The following is a 17,563-nucleotide window of genomic DNA, read 5'->3' as shown; positions in this document are numbered from 1 at the left end:
TCCCTTGGGGGGGCTGAACAAAAACGGATTGTAATGTCCAAGGCATTACTACGCTTCTTCTGAGCTGCTAGTATCTCACCTTCATAACCCGAGTGGATCTTTTCTACCAAGGCAAGGCAGCATGGCTCTGGCTCAGCATTATCAGCACTGCGCACCTTGACAGAATATGGGGTCATTCTGTATGGATTATACCGGATGTCATGTTCCCGATCCTTTCCTCCTCTAGAAAAAAAAAACCCATAAGAATTGTTTATTCATCACATAGGTACATTGCTAAAATGGTCATTCCTGCATTCAAACAATCATGCCCGGAATATTATCATAATCTAGGTGCTAGAACAAAGACATTAAATATTTCTGCTAAAATATTGTGGGATTTCATATTTGAATTGATTACACTCAAGTACTACTGGTTTTCGGTTATGTAGATTTCTCTTTCATGTAGAGGAGCTCCCTTGCCATGCAAGAAGCATACATTGAGAAGCTAAGCTTAGGAGTGGTCACAAATTATCAAGCAGAAAATGAGGTTTGTCTGTAATATAAGCTGATGCTACAGGGCCGATTATTAAATTCTGATGTTAATTGCACTGGTTTTGTGCTGTCATGCAGTAATTATCTATATTAATTACTAATCAGCCATAAATTGTGACATTTATATTCTATGTGTAATGTATATTGTGAGTGGGTCCCTAAGCTCAGTAAGTGACAGCAGCACAGATCATATGCAATGAATTAGCAGAAAAGAAGATGGGGAGCTACTGGGGCATCTTTGGAGACACATATCTTCACTGATAAAGGGCTGTGGTTGTCTTGGGCTGGTACAGAAGCCCAAAACATAATGTACAACATTTCTAGCTACTTCTTTAGTTAAGCTTTACTTCTTCTTTAAAGCTGAGAAGGCACAAGCAAAAACTTTACATAGAAACCAGCATAAGTCTAGTAATCCTGCATATAATATACATGCCTAAAGAAACAGTAAAAAATGTTATACAAGAAATCAACTGTACGCTGCTCCAATAACAGTTCTATCCTTCATTAAGTGTATTATATTCAATTTTTTTTTTATCAAAAATATTGTTAAAAAGCTCTGCTTCTGGATGTCCTACCAATAAGGCAAAAGGGTGACATGAACTGTTTACGATTCATGGTGTGGCACTTCTCCTAGCTAGACTTCTAAATTCTTAACTAGTTCTTGCTGCAATACAGAGAGTTTTGTAGCCCTGTTCACCTTATTTCTCCGCTTGCTTTATCTCTGTAAGTGCTGCGAACTGTAAAGGCAGCGTGGTGGTCAGCCATAAATCTAGCAATCTTGGGAAGACATCCAAGAGCAGAGTTTTAGAACTGTATTTTTGATAAAGCTTTGAATATAATATAATAAACTTTAAACAGGATTGAGCTGTTATTGGAGCAGGGTACAGTGGTTTTTTGTTTTTTTACATAAAATGTGTAGTGTTCCTTTAATAGCTAGCAATGCTAGTTTAAAATAATGGAGGCCTCCATCCAAAACAGATTGGTAAGAACCTCTTATTTACTCAATTAATACATGCATTGCTAGTCCTTTCAGCACATAAAAGGCAAGAACAATGTGAGCAGGGCCAATAGAAGGAAAGAATATCTGAAGTAAAATAAACATGATGACAGCTACAGAGAACTGGAGAGAGAGAAGTGATTAACTAATCAAACAAACATTCAGTCAGCAGCACATTACCACTAAACTATAATCATATCAGAGAGGAAACTGGGGGCGTGGAAGGCTATTAATAGATGAAAGTTGTTTAGGGCAGTGACACACCAGGAGATTAATTGCTAGCGATAAATCGCTGCTTCTTTGGGCAACTAATCTCCCGCACTCTCCAGTAAAAAGCTTTCCCATAGGCAATAAGGGTAAGTCCACACTGGGCGTTTTGGGGAGATTTGCCTGGCGACTAATCGCCTCGTTTTTGCGGCGACCAATCTCCCCAAACGTCTTCCCTCACTCTGCGCCAGCTAAAATTAAATTATTTTTACTGACACAAGCTGTTCATTTTTGGAATTTTTCTAAAGGATCAATACAAGAGAATGTATCATTAGCTAAATTTAAGCTATAGTGCCAGGAAGCACCGGTTTCTTTGATGATCAAAAATAGGGGTATAACACGAATCAATTAATCATATCGAATTATCTTTATGCACATGCACACCAAGCTTACCTTATTCTGCAGAAAAATGATTTCACTTGAGTGTATTCATATAGTGAGGCTGCAAGACAACAGACTATCTTATAATCTTTGTCAGCACAAAATGTTAAAGGGGTTTAAATTAACATTTCGAATGACTAATACTAAGCAAATTTTTAATTGGTCTTTATTTTTTATTTTCTATAGTTTTTAAATAATTTGCCTTCTTCTCCTGATGCTTTCCAACTGACCCCATCTAAAAACAAATGCTCCGTAAAGCTACAAATGTATTTTTATTGCTACTTGTACTACTCTCTCTCTCTCTATCTTTCTATTCAGGCACTCTCCTATTCATAATCAAATCAATTTATGGTTGCTAGGGAAATGTGGACCCTAGCAACCAGATTGTTGAAATTGCAAACTGGAGAGCTGCTGAATAAAAAGCTAAAAAAATCATACTAAAAGTTGGACTAAAGGTGAACAACCAATTTAAAGGGATGGTTCACCTTCAAACAACTAGTTGTTTTCAGATAGAACACCAGAAATAATTACTTTTTCCAATGACTTAATATTTTCTATGTGTGACCGTTTTTCTAATATTGAAGTGTCAAGTGTCTTTTTTCCCCCTTCTGAAGCAGGTCTGGGAGGTGGGTCACCGACCCTGTAAACTGTTCTAAATTGATACATTTAGTTGATACATTTCTTACCTTTGTCCCTGCAGAATCTCTGGGTTTCATTACAGGCAGCTGTTAGAATTGATACAATAGTTACTAATACTCCAGAGATGCTGCTGAGAAATGTATCAACTAAATGTTGCAAAATTGTAAGTTTAGAGTCTGCACTTGAATAACTGAGCTGCCAGACTCAAACACCAGAGACAGGAACATTCAACTCTAAACTTAGATTTTGGAAAAACAGTAAAAATAAATAATGGAAAGTAATTGAAAAAAGTCTTTATTTCTGGGGAACAATCTAAAAACAACTAAATTGAAAAAATGTTTGAAAGGAGAACAGCCCCTTTAAGGGGACACACATAAATGATGTATTTAACTTTGGCAACCCCACTTGAACACCTGAAGCAAATGAAATTGCATACTGAACATTTTAACTGTGTTGTTTGGAAGCAAAGAAAGCTGTAAGCACTTTTTGCTCAGACCAAACCCTCTCCCAATCTCAAAGAGAATCTGAAAAACATTGGACTAAGGGCTCTTACAGACGAGCCTTTGAAGCTGCGCTCCCCTGCATTTCAAAAAAACGGAATGCAGGGGAGCGCAGCTTCAAACGCTCGTTCGTCTGTAAGAGCCCTAAAAGTAACTGAAGTAAAAGTATCTCACATCACAAGTGGCAATCTATATGCATTACATTTATGGCATAAAACAAATAATGTTGCAAACAAAGCTTCTTAACGAGTTCCCATACTATTTTGGCTGCTAAATAAATTTAAACCCTACAAAAACGAATTTTTTTTGCACGATTTAAATAGTTGTTCTTAAGCAGGGATGATTACCTGTCTCTGCTCCTACATTCCAGGGTAGCAGATGAGACGGCGTTGTGTGCTTGTAGAATACACGGACATCCTGAGGGGCCAGGAGTTCCACAAACCTAGAGGAGTCCAGCAGCTTCTTCTTACAATTCAGGATGTAAGCTGCTTGTTCGGAGATATACACCATTTTCCCAGAGGTTAGCGAAAAAACGATTACAAAGGTATCCTGAGAATTAAAACAAAAATGATAAAAGTTAAAAATGACAGTAGAGTAAAGGGCACTAGTTAACTTTATACATAGTTCAATGGACCTGCTAGATCTAGATATATATTATATCAGAGGGTCGTGTGTGAGAGAGTGAGTTTGTGGAAATAAACCATAAACAAGGGATATAAATTTAAATATTATGTAAGTGAGCTGTAAGCAGCATTATCACACCTTGAAAACGACTAATCAACACCTTATATAAAATGTGTTTCTAGCACAGCATTTACAATTATTATTATTATTTTTTTTTTTTTAACCAGAATCTATTCAGGCACTGCTCTCCTCAGATTCTGCTGAATGACTAAAATTGATAAAATAAGTAAACAACTTTACATAACATCTGAAATGTAATTACATTTTTTTTTATTATATATGCTTTATATATAGGTCTTATTATGACTAATTAGGCATGACACATAACAAAAAACCCCACAAAAGACACTAAAATTGGCAACAACCACACAAAACAGAGTTATCTGTCCTGTTTGTCTTGAGCCTTTTTTCTTCTGAGCTCTGAGGTAGATAAAAAAAAATTGGTCTCCCCAAAAAAAAAAAATAAAGTTTATGCAGAATGTAATGTGAAAAATGTACCCTCTGATTTCATTAAAAGGCCAAGGAACACAGTGAACATACGGTGGGAGGGAGTTAGTAAATTAGCAAGACTTGCAGTTACATATCTACGACTTGTAAGGAAGGTATTGGGCAAGGTGTGAGTGTAAACATTTTCATTTAAAGACCTTGTAAGGGTGATGGCTAGTGATGGGCAAATTTGTCGCCACAAATTTCTTTACTGTTTTCTAGGCATACTTACTGTATTCTTTGGTGGGTGTTCAGATGTTATTGTCTCCAAGTCCTCAACTGTGTGTACAGCTGGATCCATTCGACATGTTCCACTATCACTGAGAGCCTCGAAAAATGCACTGTTTGCTACAGACAAAAAAATAAAAAAAATTACATTCTAGCTTGTAGTTTTCATCTATAAAAGAGGAAGCAAAAGTCACTAGTTAAAGGGGTGGTTCACCTAACTTTTAGTATGATGTAGAGAGTGATATTCTGAGACAAAGAGCAATTGGTTTTCATTTTTTATTATTTGTGTTTTTTGAGTTATTTAGCCTTTTATTCAGCAGCTCTCCAGTCTGCCATTTCAGCAATGTGGTTGCCAGGGTTCAAATTACCCTAGCAACAATACAATGATTTCAATAAGAGACTGGAATATGAATAGGAGTTGTCCTGAATAGAAGGACCGATAATTAAAATTAGCAATAAGAATACATTTGTAGCCTTACAGAGCTTTTCCCTTTTATATAGGGTCAGCGACACCCATTTGTAAGCTGCAAAGAGTCAGAAGAAAAAGGCAAATAATTATAAAACTATAAAAAATAAATAATCAAAACCAGTTGCTTAGAATTGGCCGTTCTATAACAAAGTTACATTAAAGGTGAACTACCCCTATAAGTCACACCCTTCCACAATATGAATGTACTTGTACTACAACTCCTATCATTCATCTGAGCTAAAAAACAAAAAAAAAAATGTTAAAGTTAAAACCTCAACATTTCCACTGAAACTTTCAGGGATGTCACATTTTTCAGTTCAGATGGTTTCCTATAGTTCACTGGAAATAAATTACTTTCTGTTTTCTATTTATGGCTGTTTTTCTATTACTGAAGTGTTTCATTTGTCACCTTCTAAAGCTGCTCGGGGGGAGGGGTCGACGACTTTTTAAGGGTCAGGGCACACAGGCAGATTCAGGGAGATTTAGTCGCCCGTCGACAAATCTCCTCTCCTTCGGGGCAACTAATCTCCCCGAACTGCCTCCCCTGCCTTCCCATCGGCTAAAATGCAAATCGCTAGCGGGATGGCACTCGGCACAATTCGTTTTCCGAAGTCGCCCGAAGTTGCCTTACGAGGAGATTAGTCGCCCCGAAGGAGAGGAGATTTGTCGCCAGCGACTAATCTTTCCGATTCTGCCTGTGTGCCCTGACCCTAACTGTTCTAAATTGATACATTTAATTGATAGATGTGTGATCTCTGTCCCTGCTAAGCAGAATCCCTGAGTTTCATTAAAGGCAGCTGTTAGAGATACAATAGTTGCTAATACTCCACAGATACTGCTGAAAAATGCATCAACTAATTGTAGCAAATTGTAACAGTTCCGAATCTGCTCCTGGATCACTGAGCTGCCCGACTGAAACAATAGAGACAGGAATATTCAAATTTAAACTTACATTTTTTGGGAAACAGTAAAAAATAAAAGAAGGAAAGCAATTGAATAAAGCTTTATTTATGGTGAACAATCTGAAAACAACTGAACTGTAAAAAAGTGTGAACAACCCCTTTAAAAGAGTTGACAGAAAGATGCTAAAATATTGTAATAAAATCATTAAAGTAAACAGTATGTCATATTTCTAGAAGTTTTAGCGATAGTAAAACGACTTACCTTGTACTTGTCTAACACATTTCAAGGCGTAGTTGAGAGCATCGACAGTGCTGGGCTTGCTACGGTTAAATTTTTCATGTGTCAGTCTTCTCTTCATTTCCTGCACCATGCTCATTAATTCCTTGTGAGACCGAGTTCTGTCCGTTTGTTCACTACAAAAGGAAACAGTTTTTTATTGCCACAAATGCTATAAACATACACAAATTAGGCTCGCCTTCCTTAAAGGGATACTGTCATGGGAAAATATGTTTTTTTCAAAACGCATCAGTTAACAGTGCTGCTCCAGCAGAATTCTGCACTGAAATCCATTTCTCAAAAGAGCAAACAGATTTTTCATATTCAATTTTGAAATCTGACATGGGGCTAGACATATTGACAGTTTCCAAGCTGCCCCCAGTCGTGTGACTTGTGCTCTGCTAAACTTCAGTCACTCTTTTCTGCTGTACTGCAAGTTCTAACAAAAGAACAATGGGAAGGTAACCAGATAGCAGCTCCCTAACACAAGATAACAGCGGTCTGGTAGATCTAAAAACAACACTCAATAGTAAAAGCCAAGTCCTACTGAGACTGATTCAGTTACATTAAGTAGAAGAAATAACAGCCTGCCAGAAAGTAGTTCCATCCTAAAGTGCAGGCACAAGTCACATGACTGGGGGCAGCTGGGAAACGGACAATATGTCTAGCCCCATGTCAGATTTCAAAATTGAATATAAAAAAAAAAAATCAGTTTTCTCATTTGAGAATTGGATTACAGTGCAGAATTCTGCTGGAGCAGCACAATTAACTGATGTGTTTTGAAAAAAACACGTTTTCCCATGAAATTAACCCTTTAAAGAAACAGTAACACAAAAGAAAGTATCAAAGTAATTAAAATATAATGTACTTTTGCAAAAGTTATGCGTTTGCTTTGTTTATTACTAAGACTACTATAGTAGTCTTTCTGAAGCAAACACAGAGCTTTCACGAGTGCAGAGCAGCCTTATGTAATATTTGTATCAATTTGATACACTTTTGTTTTTTGGTGTTACTGTTCCTTTACAGTATTGCAATCAATACTGGAATATATGTTTATGGGACTCCCGCTTTACTATTCCTATAAGGTCTTCCTGATTTACTACTTCCAAAATACTGGGCATATAATGACTGCAACAATAGTTACTGCAAAATAATTTATCCCAGTATCAGTGGTTCTTGACAACAACGGAGCAAAAAAAAAATCTTTCATCTTACTTATTTATGCAGAATTTGTTTCTGGATTTGTATGAATCCAAGTACTTTGTGTAGTACTGGGCATAATCAATCAAATCATTTGTGGAGGATCTGGACAAATTTAAAAATTTTCTCTTTTTTTTTTCTTTTTCACAGTGAATGGAACCAGTTATTCCATAGGGCTTCTTAAATTATTTTTTTTTTTCCATTCAGCATTCGTCAAGTTGCAGAAGACGTGTAAACAGATGGTCAAACTGACCAAATTGGATTTGAATACCTGCCGTTTCATGAGCAGCGGGCTAATACGGTTTTCTTGCCCCAATATATTTCAAAGGATATGAATGTGTCACCTGTTGTTGCTGCTTCCTGTGGATTTGCTTGGTCTTCTAAAAGCGCAGTTTGCTCTTCGACTGGGCTCGTTAACGTGTGAATCTGTCCCACTGGACTCATGTCCATGGCAGTCATTTCCACTGGAATCATTTCCATTGGAGCCATTTGAGTGCATCTCCATGTCCACATGATGCTGGCAGTTTTGATCCTCCAAAGCTTCACAGTCAAATGTTTTTTCTAAAGGTTTTTCACTTTCTGTCATTGTGGCTGTGGACCAGTCCTCTTTTTGGATCAAGTTATCGTTCAGAGGCTCCACGCTCATGGTTGTGATGAAATGCTACAAAGTGTGAGCGCTGCTTAGTATGGCTACCAACGCTGATAAAGGGTCTGTTGTGTGATCACCAAGTAACCACAGTAAGTTAGACTAGCACTGCTCAGGTCTGCACCGGTACTTTTGAAAAGTATAATAATCTTTTACAGTGAAATACGGATAATGTAAAATATACTGGAATCTGCCACATTTGTGACGGCGGCTGGAATTTGATCCTCCACAAAAAAAAACTTTGAAACGTAGTATTCTGCGGAAATCACGTTAACAGTATCTGCCTAAAACATATAAAAAAAAAAATGAATTAGCAAAACAATGCAATGTCTTGTAATTGCACAATTTCACAACTAAATGGCATCAATATACTTGCCAGCAACAAGAATGCAAGAATAGTATATTGTGAGTGCACAATTTCACAACTGAATGGCATCATTCTACTTGCCAGCAACCAACATAGACTGCATTTGTATTAAGGATGCACCGAATCAACCCGAATCCTTCACGAAAGATTCCATTGAATACCGAATCTGAATCCTAATTTGCATATGCAAATTAGTGGTGGTAAGGGGAAAAAAATCGACTTCCTTGTTTTGTGACAAAAAGTCATGCGATTTCCCTCCCACCCCTGATTTGCATATGCAAATTAGGATTCAGATTCAGTTCGGACGGGCAGAAGGAATCCTGCTGAAAAAAGGCAAATCCTGGCCGAATCCCGAGCCGAATCCTGGATTCGGTGCATCCCTAATTTGTATTGACTGTAATGAATAGTAACATAAGTTCCCTTTGTCTGTGAATGCTGCACAAAATCTTCAGTGGCAACAATAATATTGCCATCTTTTCTATAGCATTTCCACCCACCTGGATACTTTTCTTCTAAAAAATGTTTTATTTACATGAAAGACTAAAGTTTCGGCCTCTCCATGATTTTTTAGTAGATTTAGGGTAAGGTCACACCTGGAGATTGGGGGAGATCTAGTCGCCCGGCGACTAATCGCCTCTTCTTTGGGGCGTCTAATCTCCCCGAATGGCTTCCCCTGGTTTTCCGCCTGCTAGAATGAGAAATCTCCTGCTCCATGGCACTCGCGTTACTTTGTTTTCCGAAGTCGCCCGAAGTTGCCTCATGAGGAAGCTTCGGCCGACTTCTGAAAACGAAGCGCCTGGAGTGCCATGCCGCAGGTGATTTTTCATTCTAGCAGGCGGAAAACAAGGGGAAGCCATTCGGGAGATTAGTCGGCCCAAAGAAAAGGCGATTAGTTGCCGGGCGACTAAGCCTCCCCAATCTCCAGGTGTGACCTTACCCTTAAGGTATGACGATCCAAACTACAGAAAGATCTGTTATCTGGAAAATCCCAGGTCCCTAACATTCTGGATAACAGTTCCCATACCTGTAATTAGAAATTCAGTTCAACTAGAATTAGGAGCCTTTTTCATAGAAGGCAGTTTATCTTAAAGAGCAATAAATCATTGTCTGGATAATTAAGCTGGGAGGGAGGCAAAAGTATGAAAGAGAATCAAGTGATTCAGTGACAAATACCTATGCTGACAGGTGTGACTGTGGGGTGAAAAAACATCACATTGACCACATTCTAAGCAACGTGAGGAGCCAGGGACTGATGACTGGTGTAAATGTCAGCAGTGTGGGTTGGCGAAATAGGCGAGAGTTAAACTATAGCTCCCAGCACGACCCCAACATGCCACTGTGGGAGATGTAGTTTTGCAACAACCCTGTAAATCAATTATACCTGGTTTAAATAAATAAAATGAAATGTATATAAATACAAAACTACAACAAAATGCAATTGAAACAATACAAATGTTTTCCACATACAGGAATAGGGTCTGTTATAGAGATTTATTGGACCTGGCGTGTTCCAGATAAGGGATCTTTCTGTAATTTGGATCACCATACATTAAGGGGCCAATTTATCAAACTTTTTGAGGGGGATCTGTTTTTTTGACGCCAAAAATCCCAAATAAAGTCACAAGAAAAAAAAAGCAACGTTTCTGGGATTTATTAGGAGACAAAATGGTGACACTTCCAAATTCTAAATACTCCAGCTAAAACCTGTCAAAGTCAATGTAAAAGGTCTCTTTTACAACTAAAAGACCTTTCTTTGATTCATGGTTTTAGAGGTTTTGGGGTGTTTTTTACACTGGCTTTTGTGTGACAATACATAAAAATAATGGTTATCGTGGGACAAGTTGAGAAAGTCGCAGTTTTCACTACTTTGCTCTGACTTTTCTCGATCATCCTTTTTCAGTTTGGATCTTTTAATAAATTTCATGACAATTGTGGTTTTAAAGAAAGTGAGTTTAGTTGCGGTTTTGAAATGACACTGTAGATAAATAGGCCTCTAAGTTTGTTAAAAATCATTCAAACATGAAATAAGACCAACTGGATTGTTTTGCCACCAATATGGATTCACACTGCTTAGCTGGGATAAAGTACAGGTTCAATATCAGAGAAAAATGAAATTATTCTAAAAGAATACAAATTATTTGCTTAAAATTGAGTCTTAGGAGATGGTCTTCCCATAAGTCAAAGCCACAATTCACACCACAAATTGAAAATAAGTAAGTAAATAATAGGGATGCACCGAATCCAGGATTTGGCCTTTTTCAGCAGGATTCGGCCGAATCCTTCTGCCCGGCCGAACCGAATCCGAACCCTAATTTGCATATGCAAATTAGGGGCGGAGAGGGAAATCACATGACTTTTTGTCACAAAACAAGGAAGCAAAAAATGTTTTTCCCTTCCCAGGATTTGCATATGCAAATTAGGATTCAGTTTGGTATTTGGCCGAATCCTTCGCGAAGGATTCGGCCGAATCCAAAATAGTGGATTTGGTGCATCCCTAGTAGGGAGGGATGCACCGAATCCACTATTTTGGATTCGGCCGAACCCCCGAATCCTTTGCGAAAGATTAAGCCGAATACCGAACCAAATCCTAATTTGCATGAGACAAAAGGTCACGCGATTTCCCTCCCTGCCCCTAATTTGCATATGTAAATTAGGATTCGGTTCGGCCAGGGAGAAGGATTCAGCCGAATCCTGGCCAAATCCCGAGCCGAATCTTGGATTCGGTGCATCAATACTGTACAGTACATATGCTTCAAAGTTCTCCTCTTTCATCTGCTTTGAAATGTCGTATATTAGATTACATAATGGACTTTCTCCCACGATAATAGAGATCATGATGATATAAAACCATCCCTGTTAATTCAGGCTATATAATCCATCACTGTAGCAATGAGCCTTCTCTCATTATCCGCCTTACAAAGATTTAGTGACGTAAATGTTGAAGATGAGGGTATGCAATGCAGCGGGATTACCACAGAAGCAAAGTAATAATCATAATTATCTCATTATTAACACGCACTTTAAATGATAAAAGAATTCCAAAGACATGGCAATTTTGGTTTCCTAATCCATTTTCGACAAAACAGAGTAGGCGAGAACGTAAGTAAATTATCCAATAAAAAGATTTCAGTCACCAATGTGTAAAATGCAAAATTGCAGAAAAAATACAAAAAAAAAAAAAAAGTTGTCACTGCGTCCTAAAACATCAGAATACTTGGGGGGAGGAAAACGGTCTTCAGAATTCTAAGGAATACTGTAATAGGGGGTGTTCACCTTTAAATTAACTTTTAGTATGATGTAGAGAGTGATATTCTGAGACAACTTGCAATTGGTTTTCATTTTGTATTATTTTGAGGTTTTTACTTATTTCATTTTTTACTCAACAGCTCTTCAGTTTGCAGGTTGAGCTATCTGGTTGCTAGGGCCCAAATTACCCTAGCAACCATGCATTGATTTATATAAGGGACTGCAATACGAATAGGAGAGGGCTGAATAGAAAGTTCAGTAATAAGTAGCAATAACAATAAATGTGTAGCCTTACAGAGCATTTGTTTCTAGATGGGGTCAGTGACCGCCATTTAAAATATGGACGAGTCAGTTTTTAATTAAAAAAACCTATAAAACAAAATAATGAAGACCAATTGAAAGGTTGCTTAGAAAAGGCCCTTGTATAACATATTAAAAGTTAACGGTCAACCACCCCTTTAACAGAGATATAACGCTATGCTTCTCGGTCGCTTCTGTCTGTATGATTTAAAGGATCAGTAACATTCATTTTTTTAAAAAATAAATTCGTTGGTATAAAACAAAAAAAACAAAACAAAAACACAAAGACAAATTAAACGTTTAAATCGCACAACAAATCCTGGCATGAGATAACAATACTTGTTAATTAAAGTCTCCATCAATGGTATTACAGAGGCATTGGGAAAATGTATTTTTAAAGGACAAGTAACATAAATTTAAAAAAAAATAAAAAATTTAGTATAGAACGAAAAAAACCCCACAAGGACAAATTAAACTTTTAAATCTTTATTAAGAAATAACTTACCAAAACTCTGCTTGCGCTCCTCTTCAGAAAAGGCGACACGGCGGCGATCCATCATGCGGCGCTCGATTTCTCCTCCCTGACTATCTCCTATAAAGAAAGCAGGGAGGAGAAATCGATCGCCGCACGATGGATCGCCTTTTCTGAAGAGGAGCGCAAGCGGAGTTTCGGCAAGTTATTTCTTAATAAAGACTTACCAATTTAAAGGTTTAATTCGTCCTTGTGGTTTTTTTTCATTCTATACCAACAAATTTATTTTTAAAAAATGTATGTTACTGGTCCTTTAAAAATACATTTCCCCAATGCCTCTGTAATACTATTGATGAAGGCTTTAATTAACAAGTATTATAATCTCATGCCAGGATTTGTTTTATTGATATACCCATTACCTGCACACACTGTACAGTTATACATCAGCCAACTCATGTTCTACACTTTCTACTGACAAAACAGAAACCAATGAAACACATTTCTATCCATGTGAGAAAGCCTGTAAGAACATAAGCCTTTCTCTCCTCCTCTTTAGTTGGCGATGTACAGCACAGGATCAATTTGTGTCACAGCAGAAAATGATTCAGTGTCTAGAACACTGTGGATAGTTCAATAAAATGGTTATTTATTCTAAAAGATGTCCATGAACACAGAAGTATCTGCAAGGAATAGTTAGCATTAATGAAATGGGTTGCCGTGTCTTAAAACTAATTTTTATGTAATACCATTTCTGATTATTCATGTTAGTTCTAGGGAATCCAGGATTCTGTTCGGGATTCAGCCTTTTACAGCAGGATTCGCGAAGGGAAATCACATGACTTTTCATCACAACAAGGAAGTGAAAAAAAATTTCCACTTATTCCTTTCTCGCAGAATTTGGTTCGGTATTCGGCCGAACCTTTCACAAAGGATCCGGCCAAATCCAAAATAGTGGATTCGGTGCAACTTTAGTAGGGACGCACCAAATCTACTATTTGGGATTCGGCCGAATCCCCGACTCCTTGGTGAAAGATTTGGCGGAATACCGAACCGAATCTGAATTTGCATATGCAAATTAGGGTCAGGAAAAGAAAAAGTGGAAAAAAATCTTCTTTTGTGAACAGTATTTCTCATAAATCTGCAGACTGTTTTCCTCCTAGGACACAGTGACATAACTATTTTTTGTATCTTTTTAAAAAAAAATTGCAAATTGTCTAAAAGTGAATTTAAAGGTGACCAACCACTTTAATAAATATTAAATGCTAAGGATATAATGTATAGTGCATTTCTCCAGGGTTTATGCCTGTTGCCTAATTCAACAACAGTAAAGTGTCAATTCCAGTAAAAAGAAATGTATTGTGTTACTTGTCCTTTGAGCATGCCTAGAATGCCTTCTGCTCATAGCTTAGACCAACCTGGACAATGGAACCATACAAAATTAATACATTTGTTATATCTGGGATCTGTTTTGGAGCTCATATGCCCCTTAGTGCTCCTGCACCCCATTGGGTCATAAATTACCCCTTAAGGGGGTTGTTCACCTTCCAAACGCTTTTTTCACTTCAGTTGTTTTCAGATTGTTCCCCAGAAATAAAGACTTTTTTCAATTACTTTCCATTATTTATTTTTTACTGTTTTTCCAAAATCTAAGTTTAAAGTTGAATGTTCCTGTCTCTGGTGTTTGAGTCTGACAGCTCAGTAATTCAGGTGCAGACTCTAAACTGTTACAATTTTGCAACATTTAGTTGATACATTTCTAAGCAGCATCTCTGGAGTATTCGCAACTATTGTATCAATTCTAACAGCTGCCTGTAATGAAACCCAGAGATTCTGCTCAGCAGGGACAAAGATAAGAAATGTATCAAATAAATGAATCAATTTAGAACAGTTTACACTTACAGGGTCGGCAACCTTTACACTTCAATATTGGAAAAACTGTGACACATAGAAAATAGAAAGGAATAGGAAAAAGTTGTTATTTCTGTTGATCTATCTGAAAACAACTAGTTTTAAAAATATGGTAAAGAAGTTCAGGTATGGGACATATTTAAAAACCCATTATCCAGAAAGCTCCGAAATATGCAATACCATTTCCCATATTCTTTTATTTATGGAGACAATTTAAGTCCTTATTTCCATTCCATATCATCTGCCCAGAAGCAGCCTTTGAATGCATTAGTCAGCACAGGGAAATGTAGCCTCTGGATACACAGCAGCATATGTACTTGGCAATTACTAGAAAACAAACTGCTGTTGAGCAGAAAGCATGTCTGATTCACGTGAATGTAAGAGCTGAAGGGATTCTGTTTGCTCAGGACCAATGAGCATTGCCGGCTGTGAGGAGAGATTCTCATTGGCTCTGCACTCTGTGTCAGTCTCTTGCATGTGTCTCATACTGCCACTCCTCAAAGCTCTGTGCACATGTATATGTATGTATGTGTATATACACATACACACATATACATATATATATATATATATATATATATATATATATATATATATATATATATATATATATATATATATATACACATACATACATACATACATACATACATACATACATACATATATATATATATCCCTTATCAGTCTCAGCCATAACAACCAGCAACTGTGTATACAAATGGCCAATTAAGCCTGCAATTTCCCACTGGAAAAAAGCAACAGTCAGTAGGAGCCAACACTCCCCTCCCTATTATATACGGTCAGGTGCAAGCGACTGCTCCTGCATTATACAGACTCCAGACTTTGGGAAAAGGGATGAACAATATATGCACGGGTGCTGTTGCTACTCACATGTTATTAGATGTGTATATTCACTGCATATACAGAATTCCGGCAACATTCGGGGGTTAAGGTGCAGTTTTGTCATGCGTCTCCACCAGGAAGTCCACATGACCCGTATGTTACAGACAGAGCCCCCAAGGCTCTACAGATCTGACTCACCCATCAATAAGGTGGGGATAATATGCAAATATAAGGGGCGGCGCAGAAATCCATATCCCTAAATAGTGCTGGCTGGCCCCATTCTGCACTCAGTGAAAGACATAGGTAAGCTGGCTAAAGAACGTTATTTCATGTCATATTTTAATTGCATAAATACATATAAAGTGTCACCTGACATGATCAGGGCTATGCGGCAAGGTAACAGCAGCTGACATTAGAATAGTGAAAGCTGGATAGTCCCCAAAACAGCACAGGTGTTCTACTAGCTAGAGAGCCACACACACGATACAATCATTGGCTAATGAAAGGCCAACCAGTAATTTTTCCATCTCCAAATATCACCCATGCAATCCAAAATGTATTGGGTCCAGTTTTAGGCCTGGGTCACACAGAGACATTGGGGCTTTCCGGATAATGATCTTTCCATAATTTGGATCTTCATACCTTAAGTCTCCTAGAAAATCATGTAAACAAAACTCAATAGGCTGATTTTTGCCTCCAATAAGGATTAATTAGATCTCAGATTGGATCATGTACAAGGTACTGTTTTATGATTACATAAACGGAGTACACATGGACGGTAACGTTTTTCATGGTGGCCCAAAGTCTTAAGGGCTATGACACACGGCGCTACTTATAGCCAGCTACTTGTTGAGGCTAGGCTATAGGGTCAGGGCACACAGGCAGATTCGGGGAGATTAGTCGGCTCGGAGTGATTCGTTGTCCGAAGTTGCATCACTAGACAACTTCATGCGACTTTGGAAAACTAATCGCCATCCTGCCGGTGATTTCGATTTTAGCCGGCGGGGAGGCAGTTCGGTGAGATGAGCCGCCCAGAAGAAGAGGCGATTTGTCGCCGGGCGACTAATCTCCCCGAATCTGCCTGTGTGCCCTGACCCTAAACCTCCAGAGAATACCCTGTGTTATCAATGTTATCAGTATAGTCTGTTTTGTATCAGCGACAAGTACGTCTGTGTGTCACTGCCCAAGGTTTGGTCTGTAAGAGACGCAATTTAGCATCCCTGCCTGAAAAACGAGTCCATGTCCATGTGTACTCCATTTCAACCCGCTGAACTACATTTCCCAGAAACCTTTCCCAGAAATAAAGTAAGACACAACTGGGGAGGCTGCAGTCCTAGCAAAGCCAGGAGCTTTATAGAAATAGCAGTTGAGCCATTAGAGAGCCATAAGCTGTAACAGGCAGGAGAGTGCTACTCAATTGCAACTTGGTCAAGATCAGATACAAGCTGCAAATGCTCATCCAGAAGCAACAAGCAGCCCCATGTCTGTTTTCACTCTGACATTAGGACTTTAGAAGAACTACAACTCCCAGGAGTCCTAGCAGGGTGATTGCAATGGAGTCCCACACAAGGCATTAGGAGAAGCGGTCCTTACCTGTCTGCCAGTCGCCATGGTGGCTCAGGATGATGCTGGAGGCCTCCATATCTCCCCCAGTCAGTAAAAAAGCCAATAAACCGGACTTCTACCTCAAAGCACAAGGGCGGCGGCACTACTACCAGAGAGAGCGACAAATGCACCTGTATCCGCGCTCTGAAGAGACAATGATAAAGAGCCAACGCTTCCCTCAGCACCCCACTCCTTAATGACTCCCCATCTTCTTTCACACACCACACACATTCCCCGTTCAACGTGACACGACTCCGCCTCCTGCCTTCCCATTGGCCCTCTAAGATATTCCACCACCCTCCCTGTCGCGATAGGCGTGGTCCCAAGGCACGTTGAATTCCACAATTGGTGCTGTTGTCGAGTGACGGCGGACAGTCACCTGTCTGGGCACGTTACATGAGAGCGCCGAACTGCTGGGGTGGGCGGAGCGTGTGGCCTTATCTAGTCCCGCCTCTAATGGAACCTCCTACCCGCCCAGTGTCCCACTATTGAACTGCAGGTGCGGTACAGCAGTGGCCTGAGGCACAGGATCATTGTCTTACAGTTCCAGTCAGGGACAAACCCTCTCATATTGTAGCTTGCCGGCCGTCCACAATTCAGTAGCTGCCACTA

At 38.7% G+C, this 17,563-nt stretch overlaps 1 protein-coding gene across 2 annotated transcripts in view; it reads right to left on the bottom strand.

Annotated features, from left to right (window-relative positions):
* per3.S (period circadian regulator 3 S homeolog) overlaps window positions 1-17,078 on the bottom strand; it is a 38,607-nt gene extending 21,529 nt beyond the window's left edge. For both annotated transcript variants that reach the window (XM_018227991.2, XM_018227992.2), the window contains exons 1-7: window positions 16,940-17,078; window positions 7,906-8,491; window positions 6,347-6,498; window positions 4,718-4,833; window positions 3,663-3,864; window positions 2,189-2,237; window positions 80-222 (exon numbers count right to left, since the gene is read on the bottom strand). In XM_018227991.2, the coding sequence (XP_018083480.1) occupies window positions 80-222; window positions 2,189-2,237; window positions 3,663-3,864; window positions 4,718-4,833; window positions 6,347-6,498; window positions 7,906-8,207 (964 nt within the window). In that variant the 5' untranslated portion in view covers window positions 8,208-8,491; window positions 16,940-17,078. The remainder of the gene's footprint in view (window positions 1-79; window positions 223-2,188; window positions 2,238-3,662; window positions 3,865-4,717; window positions 4,834-6,346; window positions 6,499-7,905; window positions 8,492-16,939) is intronic.
* Between the last annotated feature and the right edge of the window lie 485 nt (window positions 17,079-17,563).

Source organism: Xenopus laevis, chromosome 7S (genome assembly GCF_017654675.1).
Source record: "Xenopus laevis strain J_2021 chromosome 7S, Xenopus_laevis_v10.1, whole genome shotgun sequence".
Taxonomy (NCBI): domain Eukaryota; kingdom Metazoa; phylum Chordata; class Amphibia; order Anura; family Pipidae; genus Xenopus; species Xenopus laevis.
Note: the sequence above shows the minus strand (reverse complement) of the source record. Positions and strands in the feature narration are given on the sequence as shown.